The following is a 25,105-nucleotide window of genomic DNA, read 5'->3' on the forward strand; positions in this document are numbered from 1 at the left end:
TCTGTGTGACCACTCCCCTCCCCACTGAGACCATACCCACATAGCCCCTCCTGCACTGAGACCACTCCCTTTCCCACTGAGACCACACCCATATAGCCCTCCTCCACACCCATATAGCTCCTCCCCCAGTGTGACCACTCCCCTTCCCACTGTGATCACACCCATATAGCTCCTCCCTCTGTGTGACCACTCCCCTCCTCCACTGAGACCACACCCATATAGCTCCACCCTCAGTGTGACCACTCCCCTTCCCACTGTGATCACACCCATATAGCTCCTCCCTCTGTGTGACCACTCCCCTCCCCACTGAGACCATACCCACATAGCCCCTCCTGCACTGAGACCACTCCCTTTCCCACTGAGACCACACCCATATAGCCCTCCTCCACTGAGACCACACCCATATAGCTCCTCCCTCAGTGTGACCACTCCCCTCCCCACTGAGACCCCACCCACTGTCTCCTCCCCTGTACCTGTCTGCCTCTCTGGTGCCACCATGTGGATGTCCATCAGCCCCTCGAGGCGACTCTGAATGATTGTGCGATCCTTCCCGTTATGTTTGCTGGCTCGCTCTATGTTCTCTGTCTGCCAGTCCGACCAGTAGATGTAGTCTTGATACTGAAACACAACCAAGATGCAGGCCTACAGGTCTCCAGGTCTCATCCCCACCTACACGTGCAGCCACTTGACTAGTCAAAGCATTATGATCAGGTGTGTGTGAGAATGTTCGTTTGTTTGTTGTCTAACTTGGCATACAGCAATATTCCAGCTAAATGATGGTGGCCTGAAAATAGTCCAAGTCTGGACCAGACAATCCAGTGATTGTCAATGTGACAAATGATCTATGCAGTCAGGGTACGATAAAAAGCCATCAACAAGTCACAGACCAGCCAATTAATAAAGCTGCTTCTTATGACCAACTATATCATCATCATCATCAGGACAGTCGAGAGTCGCAAACTACGGAGAAACAGAAAGTAATGGAAACCTACCGGCCTGTTGATGAATGTTTGATGAATCAAATGTTTGAGGTGAGGTGAGGTGAGGTGAGGTGAGGTGAGGTGAGGTGAAATGGGGTTAAACGTCGCACTGAGATACCATCCCGCATTTTAACATGAATACCCCTACTCAGACAGTTTAGTGACCACCCTGCCAAGCACTAGACAGGGTAACAACAAGTACAATGTTTTAACGTCTTATGGTACGACGCGGCCGAGGGTTGAAATGTTTGAAATGTTTGATATTTGCAATGTCTGATGTTGAAATGTTTGATAATTAACATGTCTGATATGTTTGATTATTGAAATGTTTGATATATATTATGTTTGAAATGATGGATATTAAATATTTGACGATTAAAATGTTTGATATGTTTGACATTTGATACATTGAATGTTTGATACGTCTGATGCATGTGATGCTTCCTCCTGGTGCCTACCACTGTGAGGCCAAACGGGTGAGGAATCTTCTCCAGCAGAGTTGCCCGGTTCTTGCCATTGAAATCAGACGTCTCGATCTTGTCAAACTTTGCATCCACCCAATACAAGCGTCTAGCATCGTAGTCCACTGACAGACCATTGGGAAAACCTGGAACAGAAACATGCACTGTGAGGACCACAACGTCCATTTGTCTGTGTCCATTTGTCTGTCCATCTGTCTGTGTCCATTTGTCTGTCCATCTGTCTGTGTCATTTGTGTGGCAATCTGTCTGTGTCCCTCTGTCTGTCAATCTGTCTGTTTCCCTGTGTCTGTTTCCCTGTCTGCATGTCCATATGTCTGTATGTGTCCATTATAATCTGATGTTATGAAGTTAGGTTTTTCTATTCATGCTTTTACAGACTTCAGTGAACGACATATAATTTACGAGATGTCATTTATTCGCTGTTCAAACAAACAAACATTACTCTGAACCAAGTCTTCCGGGAATCCAGAAAATAGTTCAAATCTTGTATGACATAAATATCACGTAGCAGTAACAAGCAATGATACAAATAGCACGTAGCAGTAACTAGCAATGATATAAATAGCACGTAGCAGTAACTAGCAATGAGCCAAAAAGCATGTAGCAGTAATTAGCAATGATATAAATACAGTGGTCCCTCGCTACAACGCTACCAATGGGGTCCAAATAATTGGTGGCCGTTATAGACGATGAGCCGTTTAACCTAGGCGGAGGAACGTGCTCGGCCAATCTCACGATCTTTGCCTTGTCTCGCACATTGCAATGATACAAGTTGTTTACCGTTCATAGTGTAAAAATATATATCCATTATGTTTTCGCCGTTTGTTATTATTTACAAGCCTTAACTGTCACATTCAATGTGAATGTAGTTTATTTACATGAAAATATTGATCGATAATGGTAGTAACAGACGCTATGAGTGAAGAGCCAATCACAATTCATTACACAAATACAGAGTGATTCAGTGGCATTGATTGGTCATGTTGCTTAAAATACGGAAAACGAGAGTTTTGACCAGCACTATGCGCATTCATACACATTCATGCAAATATAGATACACATTCAAGCCAGATTAATTGGTTTGATATGGTTACTTGATCCGAATCAAAAGGAATGACCGCCGTGTTTTGACAGCAACTACATGTGAGTTGACAGTGTCACCTCAAATTGGATTGCCCACTAATTAAGAAAATAAACTTCGCTTGTGGTTCTCTTTTATTGCATGCATGCGCTTCTAAGATCAAAGGATGTATAGTGTGAAAAGTTAACTAGTAGTACAATCGTATTTCCGGGACTTGCCGCGGATATTTTAAAACAGATTTTTAGAACTCCATTCAGCAGTAAACGGTTGATTATGCAATGAGAAACATAATGTGCAAATGAACAACGAACAACAATACAATCATGTCTGTGTAAAACTCTCAGTATTAAAAGTGTACATAAATTTTGAGAGCCATGCGATACCGCTCATAGTAACCTAGGTAGCGCTTTATCGAAGAGCTCAATAGCGAGGGATCACTGTATCATGTAGCAGTGACTAGCAATGAGACAAATATCATGTAGCAGTAACTAGCAATGATATAAATATCACGTAGCAGTAACTAGCAATGATATAAATATCACATAGCAGTGACTAGCAATGAGACAAATATCATGTAGCAGTAACTAGCAATGAGACAATTATCATGTAGCAGTAACTAGCAATGATATAAATATCACGTAGCAGTAACTAGCAATGATATGAATATCATGTAGCAGTGACTAGCAATGAGACAAATATCATGTAGCAGTAACTAGCAATGATATAAATAGCATGTAGCAGTAACTAGCAATGATATAAATATCACGTAGCAGTAACTAGCAATGAGACAAATAGCATATAGCAGTAACTAGCAATGATATAAATATCACGTAGCAGTAACTAGCAATGAGACAAATATCATGTAGCAGTAACTAGCAATGAGACAAACTACACATCTGCTTACCAAGGTTGCTTTGGACAATGACTTTCCTCTGTGCACCATCTAGATACGCTCGCTCGATCTTTGGCTGTGCACCCCAGTCAGTCCAGAACATCAATCTGAAACAAAAAAACACATCGTCTTAAGGAAGAGTGCGATGGACGAACAGTTACCTACCCCTTCTTAGGGAAGAGTGCGATGGACGAACAGTTACCTACCCCTTCTTAGAGAAGAGTGCGATGGACTAACAGCTACCTACCCCTTCTTAGGGAAGAGTGCGATGGACTAACAGTTATCTACCCCTTCTTAGGGAAGAGTGCGATGGACTAACAGTTACCTACCCCTTCTTAGGGAAGAGTGGGATGGACTAAGAGTTACCTACCCTTTCTTAGGAAAGAGTGCGATGGACTAACAGTTACCTACCCCTTCTTAGGGAAGAGTGCGACGGACTAACAGTTACCTACCCTTTCTTAGGGAAGAGTGCGATGGACTAACAGTTACCTACCCTTTCTTAGGGAAGAGTGCGATGGACTAACAGTTACCTACCCTTTCTTAGGGAAGAGTGCGATGGACTAACAGTTACCTACCCTTTCTTTGGGAAGAGTGCGATGGACTAACAGTTACCTACCCTTTCTTTGGGAAGAGTGCGATGGACTAACAGTTACCTACCCCTTCTTAGGGAAGAGTGCGATGGACTAACAGTTACTTACCCCTTCTTAGGGAAGAGTGCGATGGACTAACAGTTACCTACCCTTTCTTAGGGAAGAGTGCGATTGCCCTGGGTTCATCTAGCCGAGCTGAGATGAGAGTTTTTCTGCAGGAGCCGTCCAGTTTGGCCACTTCGATGACGTCGCGGCCGGTGTCGGTCCAGTAGATGTTCCTGCCAATCCAATCCACAGCCAAGCCATCGGTTGTCGACAGCTCCTTCTCAACCACGTTCTTGGTGGCGCTCCCGTTGAGGTCTGCTTGTCTGTCACAGTTAAATTCCGTCAGATTAAAGTTGACTTGGATGCATTTTGAAGATGTAACCATCATGGGATGAAGCCCACCCACTCACATTCCTAGTGAATGTCTTAAGCTGATGTCACAAGACTCACTATAAACTACAAATTCCTGGAATATTTCAAATCCAGGAGATTGATTCATCAATGACGTCAGAGTGAGTAGATTTTCCTAAGTAGCTTGTCTAACTATACCAGTGAAGGAAAACAACCCGGCTCACCCTGAGATGTGGACATGCTTTTTCATCTTTATGTTCAAATAATTGTGTCTGCCTGTGTAAATATCCCCTCCAAGTACCTATCAATACTGCCCAGTCTCCTGACTAGATTCACCAACCTGATAACGTCCAGGTAGACGTCGGAGTAGAACACCTTCTCCTCCTTGAAGTCAAAGTCGATGGCGACAACGTTGTGCAGGTGGGGGATGGGGAGGTAGACGTCTGTGTGGTCGTAGCTGTCCAGGGAGATGCGACGGATGCTGCCGCGACTTGCGAACAGGAGATATGTCTTGGGAACTGCAGGAGGAACACAGACAAGGATATACGTGGATATACGAGGATACACAGGGATATACGAGGATATACAAAGATATACGAGGATATACGTGGATATACGAGGATACACAAGGATATACGAGGATATACAAAGATATACGAGGATATACGTGGATATACGAGGATACACAAGGATATACAAGGATATACGAGGATATACGTGGATATACGTGGATACACAAGGATATACAAGGATATATGAGGAAATACGAGGATATACGTGGATATACGAGGATACACTAGGATGTACAAAGTTATATGAGGATATATGAGGATACACAAGGATATACAAAGATATAAGAGGATACACAAGGATATACAAAGATATACGAGGATATACGAGGATATATAAGGAAATACAAGGATATATTAGGATACAGGAGGAAACACAAGGATATACAAAGATATAAGAGGATACACAAGGATATACAAAGATATACAAAGATATACGAGGATATATGAAGAAATACAAGGATATATGCATACATCTGGAAGTTTTACACTTGAAACCAAGACTGGACATCAAACAATAGTGAACTATATGTTGAATCAAACTAGATCTTCAGAATGATGTAGACATGGGTGTACCATACTTACAGTCTTCACATGTCTGTCCGTCCTCCTTTAGCAGGAGCCCTGAGGGACAGGCACATGTCATCCCCTTGGGGCGGGGCAGGCACAGGTGGGAGCAGCCTCCGTTTTGGTCTCCACAGCGGTTCACGTGAGTCTCTGGCAAAAATGAAACATCAGTGGTCAATAATACAACACAGCTGTCACACCTTGTCTCAATACAACACAGCAGTCACACCTTCTCTCAATACAAGAATCCACCCACCCCACCCTGCCGGTCCACCCCCCCCACCCTGCCGGTCCACCCACCCAACCCTGCCGGTCCACCCACCCAACCCTGCCGGTCCACCCTCCCCACCCTGCCGGTCCACCCTCCCCACCCTGCCGGTCCATCCACCCAGCCCTGCCGGTCCACCCACCCCACCTTGCCGGTCCACACACCCCAACTGCCGGTCCACCCACCCCACCCTGCCGGTCCACCCACCCGGTCCTGCCGGTCCACCCAACCTGCCAGTCCACCCACCCCATCCTGCCTATCCACCCACCCTGCCGGTCCACCCACCCTGCCAATCCACCCACCCCGCCCTGCCGGTCCACCCACCCCCACCCACCAAACCCTGCCAGTCCATCCACCCCACCCTGACGGTCCACCCACCCCACTCTGCCGATCCACCCACCCTGCTAATCCACCCACCCCACCCTGCCGGTCCACCCACCTTGCTGGTACACCCACCCTGCTGGTACACCCACCCCACCCTGCCAGTCCACCCACCCCACCCTGCCGGTCCACCCACCTTGCTGGTACACCCACCCTGCTGGTCCACCCACCCCACCCTGCCGGTCCACCCACCCTGCCGGTCCACCCAACCTGCCGGTCCACCCACCCCACCCTGCCTGTCCACCCACCCTGCCGGTCCACCCACCCTGCTGATCCACCCACCCCACCCTGCCGGTCCACCCACCCTGCCGGTCCACCCAACCTGCCGGTCCACCCACCCCACCCTGCCCGTCCACCCCACCCTGCCGGTCCACCCACCCTGCTGGTCCACCCACCCTGCTGATCCACCCACCCTGCCGGTCCACCCACCCTGCCGGTCCACCCAACCTGCTAGTCCACCCACCCTGCCGGTCCACCCACCCCACCCTGCCGGTCCACCCACCCTGCCGGTCCACCCACCCTGCCGGTCCACCCACCCCACCTGGCCAGTCGACCCACCCTGCCGGTCCACCCACCCTGCTAGTCCACCCACCCCACCCTGCCGGTACACCCACCCCACCCTGCCGGTCCACCCACCCTGCTAGTCCACCCACCCTGCTAGTGCACCCACCCTGCCGGTCCACCCACCCTGCTGGTCCACCCACCCCACCCTGCCGGTCCACCCACCCTGCTGATCCACCCACCCCACCCTGCCGGTCCACCCACCCTGCTAGTCCACCCACTCTTCCGGTCCACCCACCCTGCTGGTCCACCCACCCCACCCTGCCAGTCCCTCCACCCTGCTGGTCCACCCACCCCACCCTGCCAGTCCACCCACCCTGCTGATCCACCCACCCCACCCTGCTGGTCCACCCACCCTGCCGTTTCACCCACCCTGGCGGTCCACCCACCCTGGCGGTCCACCCACCCTGCCGGTCCACCCACCCTGCCGGTCCACCCACCCTGCCGGTCCACCCACCTTGTCTGTTGACCTGCACGGCATGCATGTCCATGATCCCGGGTAGATTCTCCCTGATCTTTGTGGGGTTTGAGCCGGTGTTCTTGTTGGCCTTGTGCACCGCGGTCGCCTGCCAGTCCGTCCAGTACACGTAGTTGCCAGCCACCGTCAGGCCATACGGGTGGGCCACGTGGTCTACAAGCTTCCGCCTCCGGTGGCCGTTCAGGTCGGAGCACTCGATCAGCTGGAGACATATCACCACATACGTGACAACGTGAGGAATGTATAATACACTTGCAAACATGTTTTGGGCGCTGCTTACAATATATTTCCATGTGAAATAGCCATTTATTTTATTTGTATTTGTGTTTTTTTACAAAGTGATATACTCACATTGAAATTCATGAGTGATCGTCTAATTGCTCCGTGACAACGACATGAGGTGGGGTTTGTTTAGTTACATGCAAACATAAAGTGTCATATTTGTACTGACCCTGACCTTCACCTAGGCTTCACCTAAGGTGTGACATATTTGGATCAAAGCCTTTTCAAAGCAGGGCCCTAACCAAGAAAAGGTGCACACATAACACTTTCTGAGAACCTTGGCATTTTAGTGATATTTGTTTTCTTGTGGCCTTGACCTTTGACCTTCTTATGACCTCAGCCAAAAGAAATTGCAGGGCGATTTAGAAGAAGTCCAAAGAATGTCTGCTTTAGTTTTGTTATTGTATAACACAGCACTTAGCAATAATCCAGCTATGTGACTGCAGTATGTATACAATGGAGTCTGGACCAGACAATCCAGTGATTAAGATAATGAGCATCGATGGGATGACATCCATCAACCAAGTCAGTGAGCCTGACTGAAAGATCCCGTTAGTCACCTCATATGATAAGAATGGGTTGCTGAAGATCCATTCTAGCCCGGACATTCACATAACATCTAGAAATGTCACTAACCTTTGCACAGTATATACATGAAGAAACTCAGACAAACCTTTGAAGCAGTGAATATTGACTATGACGCTAGACTACACACCTCAGTTCGAGCATCTGCCCAGATGATGCGAGATGTTGGAATGTCAATCACCAGGCCATTGGGCCAGGCCAAGTTCTCGCCGATGATGAGGTGACGGTTGTTGCCATCCATGTCGGCTCTTTCGATTCGGGGAATCTTGCCCCAGTCCGTCCAATACATATACCTGTATAACACACAACAATAAAGCATGTAGAGCTATAGCAGTAAACATCCCACCTACCCAGCATCATAATGTAGACTACAGCAGTAAACATCCCACCTACCCAGCATCATAATGTAGACTACAGCAGTAAACATCCCACCTACCCAGCATCATAATGTAGACTACAGCAGTAAACATCCCACCTACCCAGCATCATAATGTAGACTACAGCAGTAAACATCCCACCTACCTAGCATCATAATGTAGACTACAGCAGTCAACATGCCACCTACCCTGCATCATAATGTAGACTACAGCAGTAAACATCCCACCTACCCAGCATCATAATGTAGACTACAGCAGTAAACATCCCACCTACCCAGCATCATAATGTAGACTACAGCAGTAAACATCCCACCTACCCAGCATCATAATGTAGACTACAGCAGTAAACATCCCACCTACCCAGCATCATAATGTAGACTACAGCAGTAAACATCCCACCTACCCAGCATCATAATGTAGAGCTATCGCCCGGGGCTTGTCCAGGTCATCCCAGATCAACACCTTCCTCATCTTGCCATTTAGAGTTGCGACTTCGATGCGGTTGCGGCCATCATCAGTCCAGTAGATCTTTCCTCCGACAGCATCGACAGCGAGCCCATCGGCTGTGTGGAGGCCCTGGCTTATCACCACCTCATACCCGGATCCATCCAGATTGGACCGAGCGATGTGGTCCAGCACTGTGTCCGTCCAGTACATCTTCCCTACAATATACAGTGAGTTAGTGAGTGAAGGCTGTTTAACAACAATGAATTCCATCCTGTCATAGGCATAGGTTGTCAACCAGGTCACAAAGCCTAACCACTTGACCTATTTATTCACCTCAAACAAGCAGAGGGTCCTGGGACCAATTCTATTCCTGAATCCCAACAGGATCATCATTCAGTGCAAATATCATTCACAGGTAAGTGACTCAGAGGAACACTCACTTCCACACTGTCGACATCAATGGTCATGCCGATGACTTTCTTCACCTCTACAACAGGGATCAAAACATCACAATCAGCCAACACTCACCTTCAACACCGTCGACATCGATGGCGATGGCGTTCTTCACATCTCCAACAGGGATCACAACATCACACACAGTCAACACTCACCTTAAACACCGTCGACATCATTGGCATTCTTCAACTCTCCAACAGGGATCACAACATCACACACAGTCAACACTCACCTTCAACACCGTCGACATCGATGGCATTCTTCAACTCTCCAACAGGGATCACAACATCACACACAGTCAACACTCACCTTCAACACCGTCGACATCAATGGCGATGGCGTTCTTCAGCTGTCCAACGGGGATCACGACATCAGCGTAGTAGTCAACATCCAAGGAGATCTTGCGGATGTCGGTACGACGCGTGAAGATGAGGAAGTCGGTCATCTCTGGAGGAGCAGAAACAAAAGCAGTTAGTGAGTGAATGCTGTTTTATGCCACAGTCCGCAATATTCCAAATCAGTGGGTGACAGCCATGACACAACCAGGTCGCACCTTGTGACCACCCATGCCTCGGCAGCATCGCCCCGGACATATTCCACTATCACCCCACCCCCCCGGGACGTAATATCAGAAGTACCCTCCGTGTGACCACCCATACCTCAGCAGCAGCGCCCCGGACACATTCCACTATCAAACCCCCCCCCGAGACGTAATATCAGAAGTACCCTCCGTGTGACCACCCATACCTCAGCAGCAGCGCCCCGGACATATTCCACTATGAAACCCCCCCCCGGGACGCAATATCAGAAGTACCCTCTGTGTGACCACCCCTACCTCAGCAGCAGCCAGCAGCGCCCCGGACACATTCCACTATCAAACCCCCCAGAAGGCTGTGTGTTGCAATACCCACCACCCATGACAGATTGACCACTGTCACAAGAAAAAATCAGGTGTTCTTTAACCTCCTTTGAATAGGTAGTTTATATAACTCCCTTGAGGAAATTAACATCTTCGTAAAAAATCTTTTTATAAAAGTACGACTAACTCTATAGGGTAAGGATAAGCTATATGGATGAACAACTTCTTTATTACAATTAGGAGCGACGTTTCGGTGTAGGTTCTAACACCGTTATCAAGCAAGTGATGTTCTCAGTATTGTTGACAGTATATAAACAGGTAGGAGGCAGTGTTTATCATCATTTGCTTGCTAACGATGTTAGGACCTACACCAAACGTCGCTCCTAATGGTAAGAAAGAAGTTGTCCATCCATATATCTTATCCTTGCCTGGTAGTCCAACTTCTAAATGCCTCTCAAAGAAGTAACTCTCTCAGGGCTCGATTGAGCTACGTACAACGTATGTCAGTGCAGCCTATGATTGAAAAGTGCAACCTAATATTTATGTCTACATGCACCAAGTGCATGTAAATCAAATTCAAATTTTTGTGTGACAACTTGGGCTTAAAAAAATAAAAGAAATGGGACTCAGACACTGACTTTTGAAAATATAGTGCGGGCGGGCGGGTGATGGTCATTTTCTTTTTTTTTCAAACTAGTATGTAACAGTTGTGTACCATCAACCTGGGAAAGGCCTCCCTACATAGACAGCATACAAACTCCTATTGCCGCCATGACCACAACATAAGATGCACAGGAAAGCAGTGTGCATGTAAAGGGATGTAACTGCGTTCTATATTGGATGGCATTGTTTTTAACAATTAGGATTTTCATTTATTTTTTATTTTTTAAATGGAAATAAAAAAAACAAACGTGTGGCAGACTTAAGGGTGATGTGGGCAGTGCCTGAGAACCAAGACTATTATTTTTTTAGCCTTACGAATCCACCGCACAAGGAGTTTTGAACTCACTCAATACCTTTAAGCTTTATGTATCTTACCACACCACTAACCCCTGTGTTTTGTGTATCCTACCACACCACTAACCCCTGTGTTTTGTGTATCCTACCACACCACTAACCCCTGTGTTTTGTGTATCCTACCACACCACTAACCCCTGTGTTTTGTGTATCCTACCACACCACTAGCCCGTGTTTTGTGTATCCTACCACACCACTAGCCCCTGTGTTTTGTGTATCCTACCACACCACTAACCCCTGTGTTTTCTGTATCCTACCACACCACTAACCCCTGTGTTTTCTGTATCCTACCACACCACTAACCCCTGTGTTTTGTGTATCCTACCACACCACCAACCCCTGTGTTTTGTGTATCCTACCACACCACCAACCCCTGTGTTTTGTGTATCCTACCACACCACTAACCCCTGTGTTTTGTGTATCCTACCACACCACCAACCCCTGTGTTTTGTGTATCCTACCACACCACTAACCCCTGTGTTTTGTGCATCCTACCACACCACTAACCCCCGTGTTTTGTGTATCCTACCACACCACTAACCCCTGTGTTTTCTGTATCCTACCACACCACCAACCCCTGTGTTTTGTGTATCCTACCACACCACTAGCCCCTGTGTTTTGTGTATCCTACCACACCACTAGCCCCTGTGTTTTGTGTATCCTACCACACCACTAACCCCTGTGTTTTGTGTATCCTACCACACCACTAACCCCTGTGTTTTCTGTATCCTACCACACCACTAACCCCTGTGTTTTGTGTATCCTACCACACCACTAACCCCTGTGTTTTGTGTATCCTACCACACCACTAACCCCTGTGTTTTGTGTATCCTACCACACCACTAACCCCTGTGTTTTGTGTATCCTACCACACCACCAACCCCTGTGTTTTGTGTATCCTACCACACCACTAGCCCCTGTGTTTTGTGTATCCTACCACACCACTAGCCCCTGTGTTTTGTGTATATGTGTTTTCTGTATCCTACCACACCACTAACCCCTGTGTTTTGTGTATATGTGTTTTCTGTATCCTACCACACCACTAGCCCCTGTGTTTTGTGTATATGTGTTTTCTGTATCCTACCACACCACTAACCCCTGTGTTTTGTGTATATGTGTTTTCTGTATCCTACCACACCACTAGCCCCTGTGTTTTGTGTATATGTGTTTTCTGTATCCTACCACACCACTAGCCCCTGTGTTTTGTGTATATGTGTTTTCTGTATCCTACCACACCACTAACCCCTGTGTTTTGTGCAACTTGTCATGCTTTCGGGGGCTTGTCGTCAAACTGTTGGTACTTCCAGATTATGTGGACATGTTGCTTTTACATGTTACAACAATACGTCATTAATTTAGGTAAAATCGCGATTCAGTCGTCAGGGATCTGAGATTTTGTATCTTAATTCTATACCAAACGTGGAGTCCTGGAGGCCAATAGCTTATGACATTCCTAAATTGCCACAGGAAGACTAGACCCAATACACTATTACAAGAAGTAATAACATTCACATAATTCAACAATTTCAGGTTTGAAAATAAATTGAGATTGATCAGCATATTATGAAGCGGTACAGTTAAATGTTTATGTGGCAAGCTCCACACACTACATCCCAGACTCCACACAGTGTCACCTACCCTCGGCACATGTTTTCTGGTCGTCCTTCAGGAGTATTCCTGTGGGGCAGGCACAGGCGTGACCTTTCGGCAGTGGTGCCACCAGACACAGATGACTGCAGCCGCCGTTGTTGGTGCTGCACTTGGTGTGGACTGAAGTAAGAGGCATAGAGTGAGTGAGTGAGTGAGTGAGTGAGTGAGTGAGTATGGTTTTACGCCGCTTTTAGCGATATTCCAGCAAATATTACGGCGGGGGACACCAGATATGGGCTTCACACGTAATACCCATGTCGGGAATGGAACCTGGGTCTTCGGCGTGATGAGCGAACGCTTTAACCACTGGGCTACCCGACCGCCCCGGGGAGACTACCTGACCAACGAGGCGATGTACAGACTAACCATTGAAATGATACATTAAACATTTCACTCCATGCCTTCTACTTCTGTTGCCATGACGCTATTTGACCGCCTCCGTGGTCTAGTGGCAGAGTGTCCGCCCAGAGAGTGGAAGGTCCGAGGTTCAATTCCTGGCCGTGTCATACCAAAAGACGTTAAAAGATGGTACTTGTTGTTACCCGGTCTGGCGCTCGGCATGAAGGGACTAAAACAAGGACTGTTCGGCTTGGAGTCAATTTTCTGTGTCTAAGTGGGGTATTCATGTTTAACTGCGGTATGGTATCTCAGTGGGCTAGCACTATAAATCGGCATCAGTCCGGATTAGTACAAGCAGTCACATGCGCATCTACGTTGCTATATAAGTGCAATAATCTTGGACGCGACATTAAACCCCATTTCACCTCGACTCACTTCACCCATAAGGCTATTCACCCCAGCTTCCTTCTGCAGTACTGCTACATCACCTCTTCTCTTCCCCAGCAGTTTTTGTTTGTTTGTTTGTTGGTTTGTTGTTTAACGCAGCACTCAGCAATATTCCAGCTATATGACAGCAGTCTGTAAATATTAGAGTCTGGACCAGACAATCCAGTGATTAATATGATGAGCATCGATCCACGCAATTGGGATCTTCACTGGTCTAGTCTCACGACAAGCTGAGTAATCAGTAATAGATCAATACAATACAGGTCACCATCTTTGACCTTATTTTGATATATAGACCCAGGTCACAACACATCCCACTTCAAGGTCAGGGTCTCCATTAAACCGAGTGTAAGGTCAAGGCCACAAGGTTAGGTCAAGGCTACATTTAGCCAAGGTCAAGGTCTCACCTTCATCCCGCGACCTATGGAAGACATGGATGTCCATCAGATGGCCAAGCTGACTCATCAGGATGCCTCGCTCCGACCCGGTGAACTTGTTGGCAAAGTGGATGCTCTGTGTCTCCCAGTCCGTCCAGTACATTAGAGAACCCTTCAGCGCCAGGCCAAACGGGTGGTTGAGGCCGAGGGCGATCACACTCTACGGGCAAACAAGCATAAAGTCTTCAACTTGCCCTTCAATGTAAGATTTCTCAACACTCTACCATACTAAATAAATGAAGAACCAACACAGACAGTAACGAAGAAAACACTTGACAATTCTCAGATTCTCAAAAAATAACCCTCAACGAACAGACCCTCCATAAAGTCAACCCTCAACAGACCCTCCATAAAGTCAACCCTTAACAAACAGACCCTCCACAAAGTCAACCCTCAACAGACCCTCCATAAAGTCAACCCTCAACAGACATTCCATAAAGTCAACCCTCAACAAAGTCAACCCTCAACGAACAGACCCTCCATAAAGTCAACCCTCAACAAACAGACTCTCCATAAAGTCAACCCTTAACAAACAGGCTCTCCATAAAGTCAACCCTCAACAAACAGACCCTCCACAAAGTCAACCCTCAACAGACCCTCCATAAAGTCAACCCTCAACAGACCCTCCATAAAGTCAACCCACAAAAGACCCTCCATAAAGTCAACCCTCAACGAACAGACCCTCCATAAAGTCAACCCTCAACAAACAGACCCTCCATAAAGTCAACCCTCAACAAACAGACCCTCCATAAAGTCAACCCTCAACAGACCCTCCATAAAGTCAACCCACAACAAACAGACCCTCCATAAAGTCAACCTTCAACGAACAGACCCTCCATAAAGTCAACCCTCAACAAACAGACCCTCCACAAAGTCAACCCTCAACAAACAGACCCTCCATAAAGTCAACCTTCAACGAACAGACCCTCCATAAAGTCAACCCTCAACGAACACACCCTCCATTAAGTCAACCCTCAACAAACAGGCTCTCCTCTACTGAGGGACATACCTTCCTCTCAGCTCCATGCAGTGTGCAAGACTCGATAGTTTTCTCTCCTGCGTCCGTCCAGTACAACCTGCTCCTTTCGTAGTCGATGGCCAGACCATTCGGCCAGGTGAGGTTCTTGTTGATGAGGATGATGCGCCCGCTGCCATCCATCCCTGACCGCTCGATCTTCGGCTTCTTTCCCCAGTCAGTCCAGTACATGAACCTGGAGGTGAAGGTCACAGCTGAGATATTATTCCCACCAAGAACCACAACTCTTGTTTCAGGTAAATCAGGTGATTTTTTTTTCAAAGAATGTGTGTTGATAAAGCATTTCATAGTAATGCGACCACCTGGTGGTAGAGCGTCTGCCCAGAGACTGGAGGGTTTGATCTCTGGTCGCGTCACACCAAAATACATTAAAAGATTACTTGTTGTTACCCTGTCTGGTACTCGGCATTAAGGGGCTACAACAAGGACTGGTCGGCTCAGAGTCAGTACACTGTGACTGAGTGGGGCATTCATGTTAAACTGTGGCATGGTATACAAGTGGGCTAGCACTATAACTCGGCATCAGTCCGGACTAGTACAAGCAGCCACGCACACACATGCATGCATGTGCATTGCTTTGTAAGTGCAATAATCTTGAATGCTACGTTAAACCCCATTTCATCTCACTTGGCATATCATGGCAAGTCAGATGTTTTGAAATGCTGCTCGTTCAACTCACCCTCAGACAGTTTATCCCATCTTGCAAACTTTATTTCCACAATCTCTTAAACTGATACTCATACAATTGAAATATATTCCAAATATGTCACATTTTGTTTCAATACAAAAAACACAACACAACACGCTTACAGTACACATCCAGTATACACACCCTGCCCGTGGATCCACAACGATGTCCCGGGGATGGTCGAAGTTCTCCCACAGTAGCACTGTCCTCATGGATCCGTTCAGGTTGGCTACCTCTATGCGGTCATTCCCAGCATCCGTCCAGTAGATCTTCCGGGCAACCCAGTCCAGAGCCAGACCAGCCGGACTGTCCAGGCTGGACCCCACGATGTGCTGCAACAGGAGAGCTCTGGTCAAGGGGAGATAACTCTACATAGGCCAAATGTGTTGAACAGATGGTGCTTCATGTAACTAGAGACAGAATCTGTGACCGTGTACTACTGTTAACAAGGACAGGTCAAGGGGAGATCACTCTGCAGGGGCAAGCTGTGAGAACAGACTTCTGTGACCGTGTACTACTGTTAACAAGGACAGGTCAAGGGGACATCACTCTGCAGGTGCAAGCTGTGAGAACAGACGTCTGCGACAGATTAACAAGGACAGGTCAAGGGGAGATCACTCTGCAGGGGCAAGCTGTTAGAACAGACGTCTGTGACAGATTTACAAGGACAGGTCAAGGGGAGATAACTCTGCAGGGGCAAGTTGTGACAACAGACGTCTGACAGATTTACAAGGACAGGGCAAGGGGAGATCACTCTGCAGGGGCAAGTTGTGACAACAGATGTAAGTCATGTATGAAAGCATTGGACGGAAGCACGCAATCGTCTGTATACTACTCACCTCGACTACAAGGGGAGATAACTCTATGCTACTCACATCAGCTAAAAAGGGAGACAACTCTATACTACTCACCTCCACTATAAGGGGAGATAACACTATACTACTCACATCAGCTTTAAAGGGAGATAACTCTATACCACACACCTCGTCTCCAGTCCCGTCCCACCGAGCACGCCCAATGACATCTGAGCCGACATCAGACCAGAATATGGAGTCTGTTTCACTGTCCCACTCGACCCCAACTGCACGGGAGATGCCAGAGAGGGGGATGACGACATCAGTCAGGTCGGGTGTGTCCAGAGTCACGCGACGGATGTCGGATTGGGTAGAGAACAGCAAGAATGACTCAATGTCTGCAAAAGAAAAATGTGAAGTTACTCAAGCAAAAAACATCAGTGATGAAGAGCTACAGATAAGCAGCGCATTTGTGTAAAATACCCCCCCTCCCCCAATATTAAGAACCCAATTACTTTCAATTAACTTGCGTGCAGAAATGCATGCATTAAATGAAAAACTCAAAAGAACAGCTCTCGTAAATACCCAATGAAGCTGTTTCGGGATGAGAACAAGGGAAACACAACTATAAGCTGATTACTTCATTTTTTTAAATTTTAAAATGTTCACTAATTTTGAGAAAAACCCAATATAGGGATGAATAGATGAGTGAAAGAATATTGGTTACCCAATGAAAAATGTAATAACCCAATTAAAATAGAAACCCTCAAGTAAAAACTCAATTGCTAAAAATGTTATCTTCATCCTGTATTGACATGATGTATAGTCTGTATCATCAATTCTTTCATGAAGGTGAGGGGAGATGTACGGTATTTTTTATCTTTTTTTTCAAAGCAAGCGTGAGCCTGGTGTTATGTCGCTTTCAGCATTATTCTGGCAGCATCAGGGCGGGGGACACTGGAAAATGGGCTTAACACAATGTACCCATGTGGGGAATCAAACCCGGGTCTTCTTCTTGATGTGCCAATGCTTTAACCACTAGGCTACCCCAAAGACTCTCAAAGTTTGTTTGTTTGTTTGTTGTTTAACGCCGCACTCAGCAATATTGCAGCTACATGATGGCGGTCTGTAAATAATCGAGTCTGGACCAGACAATCCAGTGATTGACATCATGAGCATCTATCCATGCAATTGGGATTCGATGACATGCATCAACCAAATCAGCAAGCCTGACCACCTGGGCCTGTTAGTCGCTTCTAATGACAAACACAGTCGCCTTTCGCGGCAAGCATGGGTTGCGGAAGACCTATTCTACCCCGGATCTTCACGGGTCTCATGAACTAGTCCTAGATATATATATATATATATATATAGGAAAAATAACAATTCCTATGCAGATATTGACCGAGGGAAGGAAATACAGTCCTCATCGTGGGCATGTTGTTCCACAGGATCCCATACTCCTGGTATATCGATTCTCGAGACGTGTGAGAGTACTATGTTAGTCGACTCTTACGACAAGCATAGTCGCCTATAATAGCAAGCAACCGACTCTCAAAAAGTGAGTGAGTGAGTAAGTATGATTTTATGCAGCATTTAGCAATATTCCAGCAATATCACTGCAGGGGACACCAGAAATGGGATTTACACATTCTACCCGGGAATCAAACCCGGGTCTTCGGCGTGATGAGCGAACGCTTTAACCACTTGGCTCCCCCACCGACTCTCAAAGAAAGAAGATGAAGACAATATTGCTTATTAAGCAAAAACAGAGAAGTTGTGGCAGGTTCAGGATAGGCGGTTATAATAACCTTATAATTCATCCTTTATTTCCTTGTCGACCTGCATCATTGTTGACAGTGACTGATTAACCTCTGATGTCCTGGTCGACCTGCATTATTGTTGACAGTGACTGATTAACCCCTTTTGTCCTGGTCGACCTGCATCATTGTTCAAAGTGACTGATTAACCCCTTATGTCCTGACTGATGTACTCACTCTTGCTGCACTTCTTCCTGTCTGCCTGGAGCTGGAGGCCGGTGGGACATGCACATGAGAAACTCTTCTCATTGGGGAGACACAGATGGCTGCAGCGGCCATTGTTGTTCCGACAGTGGTTCCGGGCTGCAAACATAATGGCATAGTGAGTGAGTGAGTGAGTGAGTGAGTGAGTGAGTGAGTGAGTGAGACCCCCCAACAAGTACTGATAACAAGAGATCCCTATAAGGGCTGATAACAAGAGACCCCTAACCAGTACCGATAACAAGAGACCCCTAACCAGTACTGATAACAAGAGACCTCCCAACCAGTACTGATAACAGGAGATCCCCCATAAGGGCTGATAATAAGAGACCCCCCCCCCCCCCCCCCCCCCAACCAGTACTGATAACAAGAGATCCCCCAACCAGTACTGATAACAAGAGACCTCCCAACCAGTACTGATAACAAGAGATCCCCCAACCAGTACTGATAACAAGAGACCTCCCAACCAGCACTGATAACAGGAGATCCCCCATAAGGGCTGATAACAATATGTCCTACTATAATATGTATTACTTACTCAGAGGTTGTCTCTGAGGGTGGAAGGTGTGGATGTCCATCGGGTAGTGGAGGCGGTTCCGGATTGTCTCCACTTCGTTGCCATTGAACTTATTGGCCTTATTGATACTCTTTGTGTGCCAGTCGGTCCAGTAGAGCTCATCCTCGAACATCGTCAGGGCAAAGGGGTGGGGCAGACCTGGCAACAAAAGTGAATGATTATGGCTTTATGCCGCTTTTATCAATATTCCAGCAATATCACGGCAGTGGACACCAGCAACCCATGCTTGCCATAAAAGGCGACAGACGGGATCGGGTGGTCAGACTCACTGACTTGGTTGACTAGTTCATCAGACCCATGAAGATCTGGGGTAGATTAGGTCTTCCGCAACCCATGCTTGCCATAAAAGGCGACTATGTTTGTCATAAGAGGCGACTAACCGGACTTGCTGATTTGGTTGATGCATGTCATCGAATCCCAATTGTGTGGATGCTCATTATATCAATCACTGGATTGTCTGGTCCAGACTAGATTATTTACAGACCGCCGTCATATAGCTGGAATATTGCTGAGTGCGGCGTTAAACAACAAACCAACCAACCAACCTTCATTGATGACTGTCCGCCTGTTCTTGCCCACGAGGTCGGAGCACTCAATGACGTGGTGTTTGGCGTCGGCCCAGTAGATGCGCTCAGCTGCGTAGTCCACGGTCAGGCCGTTGGGCCAGAACAGCGAGGTGTTGGCCAGAAGCATCCTCTCGCTGCCATCCATGCTGGCGCGCTCGATCTTAGGAGTGCTGCCCCAGTCGGTCCAGAAGATGGCGCTGTAAGAAAACAACACAAGACGTCCACATAATATCACCACCTTCACAAACTATCACCACACAATACATCGTCACATCTTTGAACATACAATGCGTTAAGAAAGTGGGGCACCTAATTGCCAGCACACATCTGTTACATTGACCACTTTCTTGGTGTCTTTTGGCCATGGGAGCTGTCCCACATTTCTTTTGTCAGAGGGGTACACAAAGTATGTGATCTAGACTATCAGTTGTCAGACTTTCATTTTTGTGGAAGCCCCAGTGGCTGGGTTAGACCTCTGACTTTGTACACTGGTGTCTCACTCTGACAGTGTTGGTTCGAATATTGGACGAGACTCAACCCAAAAAAGTATGAGAATCTGTACTTTACTGAGAAAGTGTTTTCCCAAATATAACATCTTTTATCATCCCATCTTGTCGGTACACCTCATTTATCAGGGACATGATATACAATGCATATCAGGACATGTAATTTACAATATGTACAATGTGATATGCAATACAGTGTTTGGAATAAGCGCTTGCCCTTAGGCCCGTGGCAGGTAGATCTTGTGTCGGTTCCATAATTTAAAAAAAAAATTGGTCCTTATGGCTTGCAGTAAATCTATGTGTCGATATATCTGTCACAATAAGCTGCAGTTTTTGAAATGAGGACCTGCAGTTTGGTCAGTGCTGCAGCTTCTAAAGTCTGTGAATCCTGCTGGAAGCCAGACAATATTTTTTATTTCAAACACTGAAACAATAAATTCCAGGACATATGATATTAGACAACTTCAGACAACATTCAGAGTGAGTGAGTGAGTGAGTGAGTGAGTGAGTGAGTGAGTGAGTGAGTGTTGTATTTATGCCGCTTTTAGCAATATTTCAGCAATATCACGGCAGGGGACACCAGAAATAGGCTTCACACATTGTACCCATGTCGGGAATCGAGCCTGGGTCTTCGACATGACGAGCGAATGCTTTAACCACGAGGCTACCGACCGCCCCATGTTGCTGAGAAGCTGAGGGCTAGATGGTCATCCTAGTCAATGTATCCCAGTACAACTGTCTTGCTGGCTCACCCTCGTTTGGGATGGGCTGCGATGGCACGTGGCTTCTCCAGGTTCTCCCAAATAAGGACTTTACGATGGTTGCCTTCGAGGTCGGCGACCTCAATCCGTGACGTGCCGGCATCAGTCCAGAACAGCATGTTGTGCACCCAGTCTACTGCTAGTCCACCTGGTGGTGAGAGAGGGAACTAGTGAGTCTTGGCTATAGCAGTTTAGAAAATAGTCCAGACTGTCACATGCAGTCATTAGAACAGGAATGGCAGTACAGTAAACAACGTTTATGACGAACTGATGGATATAATGCATTATTTCTTCGGTCCAGGCAATTGGTTGTATATTTTATTATATATAATTAATGGATAAAACAAACATGCTTTTAACAAAATAATTGATATAACAAACTCACTTGTCATTGTACATCGACAATGCTTAGGTTTATTACAATCTGTGAATTTCTGAACTGTGAATTTCTGAACTGTGAATTTCTGAACTGTGAATTTCTGAACTGCTCACGTGTCAACAATTGCCACTGCAGCTGTTCAAAATGGCAATCAACAATTGAAGACAACTGATTACCTGGATTAAATACTGACATCTAGACCCCAATTCACACCCTCAATTAACAATAGTACAACAGTGAATAGGCTATAGCCTTTTAATTGGGTAAAGTCTGTCTTTAAATGCAACAACTAGAGAGGAAATTCAGTTGAAATAATTACAACGAACAATATTAGCAATAGTCAATGGAAGCCAACACTTTACAGTAATAGCGCTGATAGTTATAGACAACTGGAAGGTAGGACTAATTTCTTGTCATTCACATTTTCATATCTCAGCAATCTCATCTGCACCACAGTGATAGCCTGATGGTTCAGGCCTACACATGCCATCAGCACCACAGTGATAGCCTGATGGTTCAGGTCTACACATGCCGTCAACACCACAGTGATAGCCTGATGGTTCAGGCCTACACACGCCATCAGCACCACAGTGATAGCCTGATGGTTCAGGCCTACACATGCCATCAGCACCACAGTGATAGCCTGATGGTTCAGGTCTACACATGCCGTCAACACCTTCATCGTGACTTACTGGGGCTCTCCAGGCCATCTGCTACGATCTCCTTGATCTTGCTCCCGTTGAGGTACGCCCGCTTGATTTTGTCCAGGGTGATGTCCGACCAGAAGACCAGCCCCTTCTCGTGGTGGAAGTCCAGTGCGATGGCGTTGCGCAGCCCCTCTAGGATGGACGTGTACTCGGAGCGGTCAGTTGTCACTCTTCTGATGTCCACACGGTTGGCAAATATCAGATAGGCCTCTCCCCCTGCGAGGAAAGAGAGTCCATAATAAAAGGTTCTCAAGTTCCTGAATAGCACAAGGGACTAGCTCAGCACTTGCCTTGAAACTTTCACAAAGAAATTTGGACCTAAGTCAAAATTGTTGCCTTGCAAATGAAAGAATTCCATATATTTTCTCAAGTTCCTCAAGAGCCATCTGCTAGGGGCAAGGGCGTTAACTCACTGTAAAACTTCAGTTTCCACCATCCCGAACTAGGCTGGAATTTCTGCGCTCGATCGTAGCGCCACCAGTGACTATTACAAGTTATGTCCCTTCTATTGACTAATCAGATTCAACCTCTCATATCACTTGCATTTGCTTTTACCAAAATTGCAGCACCAAGTCAAGATATTCTGATCTCATTAGTCCAGCCCAAACAAAACAAAACTTCATTATTCCAGCCTAGGTCGGCAAGGGTGCAAACTGGAGTTTCATAGTCGGATAACTCCCCTGACTCAGGAAGATGCAGCAGAGCAAGAACACCACCAGCTCAGTACTTGCCTGCACTTACATAGGATAAAAGATATACTGAACTCTTCATGGGCCACAACCATACAGTAGGCTTCTACCTTATTCAGTCACTGAGATCCTCGCAGCCATAGTCACGAGGGTCGAGACTCCTACTTCATAGTTTGTTTGCTTTGTTTGTTTGTTTGTTTGTTTTTAACACTGCACTCAGAATATTCCAGCTACATGACGGCAGTCTGTAAATAATCGGGTTGCTGAAGACCTATTCTAACCCGGATGATCAGGGGCCTCCTACTGTATATACTTACCCAGAGCCTTGCATCCTCGTCCGTCTGGCTTGAGTCTGTAGCCGGTGACACAGGAGCACTTGTACGAGCCCCGGGTGTTCTCACACATCTGACTGCAGGTTCCGTCAAACTCACACTCGTCAAAGTCTGCAACGACATTGTTTCATTCTGACTAGAGATGCCACCAAACCCCCTCAAATGTGTAAGACATTTCGAGAAACTCCAAAATATACACTAGTGTTCTTAAGCTAAATTCTATTTGACTTGGTTCTCAGGCACGGCTGCATATTGTATCATCAAGTCCATTGCACATTTTGTTGTTACGTCCATTTAAAAAAGATAAAAAATTGATAAATATTCTGCGTCTTGAACCTTGGCAGTAAAATGCTGGACGAAACGAGACAAATTATTTGGATACTAGTTTGGACGCACTATTTATCCAAAAGCCATTGCCTGAGAACCAATTATTTAATTTTTTTAGCCTTACATAAATAATTGTCATCAGTATACTTAGGTTGAGAATACTTTGGGTAGTGCTTATATTTTATATCTGCCAACAAAGAGGAACATGGTGGCCACATCCTTCCTGCTGTGCAGCTGACAGGAGACAAGGCTGCAAGAACATGTAAAATCTCCCTGCTCCACCCAGCCGCTGTCTGTGCTACAAGCGAGTCAAGGCTTTCCTGTTGATACTTGTACAACACAACACACCCGCGAGCAGGCAAACAAACATTCAAAACGCAAAATAAAAAATAAAAATAGAGATTAAAAAACAACCATATTTTTCCTCAAACATAGCTAATCATTACCAACATGGAGGTCAAACATAGCTAATCATCACCAACATGGAGATCAAACATGGCTAGTCATCACCAACATGGAGATCAAACATAGCTAGTCATCACCAACATGGAGGTCAAACGTGGCTAGTCATCACCAACATGGAGATCAAACATGGCTAGTCATCACCAACATGGCGGTCAAACATGGTTAGTCATCAACCATATTGAGATCAAACATGGCTAGTCATCCCCAACAAGGTCAAACGGGGCTAGTCATCACCGACATGGAGATCAAACATGGCTAGTCATCAACCATATTGAGATCAAACATGGCTAGTCATCACCAACAAGGTCAAACGGGGCTAGTCATCACCGACATGGAGATCAAACATGGCTGGTCATCACCAACAAGGTCAAACGGGGCTAGTCATCACCGACATGGAGGTCAAACATGGCTAGTCATCACCAACATGGAGATCAAATATGGCTAGTCATCACCAACATGGAGATCAAACATGGCTAGTCAATACCATCATGGAGGTCAAACATGGTTGGTCATCACCAACATAGAGATCAAACATGGCTAGTCATCACCCAAATGGAGGTCAAACAAGGCGTCTAGTCATCACCAACATGGAGGTCAATGGCTGTATGGGACGGACCGCCTACCTTCACAAGTTCTCTTGTTGTTGGCCAGCTGGTAGCCCACTGGACATGTACATTTAGCCCCGATACTTGTCTGCACGCACTGGTGGGAACAGTTGCCTTGGTTACTGCCACATGACATCGGCAAGCCTGGACAAGAATACAGAACTTTACCAACAATCTATTCAGATTTATGCTCAGTTTATATTTCTTATGGCCATCATCATGTAACCTTGACCCCTTGAACCTTGATCAATGCCCTAAAGATCTTGAACAAATCAATATTTGTCTCCCAGAAGTTTCAGATGGAAGTCATAAGTATAATCTTCGGGCTCTTTGACTGATCTGCTTCACACTCAATGCATAATACGACTAAGAAGGGCTAAGCTAGATAGTCGCGCAGTACGAAGGACTAAACAAGATGGTTGTAGCAGGACTAAGAAGGACTAAGAAAGATGGAGCAGGGCTAAGAAGGACTTAGCAAGATGGTCGGAGCAGGACTTAGCAAGATGGTCGG

At 46.4% G+C, this 25,105-nt stretch overlaps 1 protein-coding gene across 1 annotated transcript in view; it reads right to left on the minus strand.

Moving 5' to 3' along the window:
- LOC139466817 (low-density lipoprotein receptor-related protein 4-like) overlaps positions 1–25,105 on the minus strand; it is a 138,283-nt gene that overhangs the window by 11,676 nt on the left and 101,502 nt on the right. The window contains exons 10-31 of the mRNA XM_071248514.1: positions 24,613–24,738; positions 23,183–23,308; positions 22,162–22,392; positions 21,082–21,238; positions 19,803–20,020; positions 19,219–19,395; positions 18,657–18,782; positions 16,849–17,057; positions 16,010–16,197; positions 15,151–15,352; positions 14,112–14,301; positions 12,907–13,038; positions 9,702–9,839; positions 8,893–9,151; positions 8,243–8,405; positions 7,225–7,447; positions 5,576–5,707; positions 4,762–4,939; positions 4,175–4,393; positions 3,448–3,542; positions 1,439–1,587; positions 474–618 (exon numbers count right to left, since the gene is read on the minus strand). Of these exons, the coding sequence (XP_071104615.1) occupies positions 474–618; positions 1,439–1,587; positions 3,448–3,542; positions 4,175–4,393; positions 4,762–4,939; positions 5,576–5,707; positions 7,225–7,447; positions 8,243–8,405; positions 8,893–9,151; positions 9,702–9,839; positions 12,907–13,038; positions 14,112–14,301; positions 15,151–15,352; positions 16,010–16,197; positions 16,849–17,057; positions 18,657–18,782; positions 19,219–19,395; positions 19,803–20,020; positions 21,082–21,238; positions 22,162–22,392; positions 23,183–23,308; positions 24,613–24,738 (3,783 nt within the window). The remainder of the gene's footprint in view (positions 1–473; positions 619–1,438; positions 1,588–3,447; positions 3,543–4,174; positions 4,394–4,761; positions 4,940–5,575; positions 5,708–7,224; positions 7,448–8,242; positions 8,406–8,892; positions 9,152–9,701; positions 9,840–12,906; positions 13,039–14,111; positions 14,302–15,150; positions 15,353–16,009; positions 16,198–16,848; positions 17,058–18,656; positions 18,783–19,218; positions 19,396–19,802; positions 20,021–21,081; positions 21,239–22,161; positions 22,393–23,182; positions 23,309–24,612; positions 24,739–25,105) is intronic.

The sequence above is a fragment of the Haliotis cracherodii genome, unplaced genomic scaffold, assembly GCF_022045235.1.
Source record: "Haliotis cracherodii isolate W230 unplaced genomic scaffold, xgHalCrac1.p SCAF_19, whole genome shotgun sequence".
Classification (NCBI taxonomy): domain Eukaryota; kingdom Metazoa; phylum Mollusca; class Gastropoda; order Lepetellida; family Haliotidae; genus Haliotis; species Haliotis cracherodii.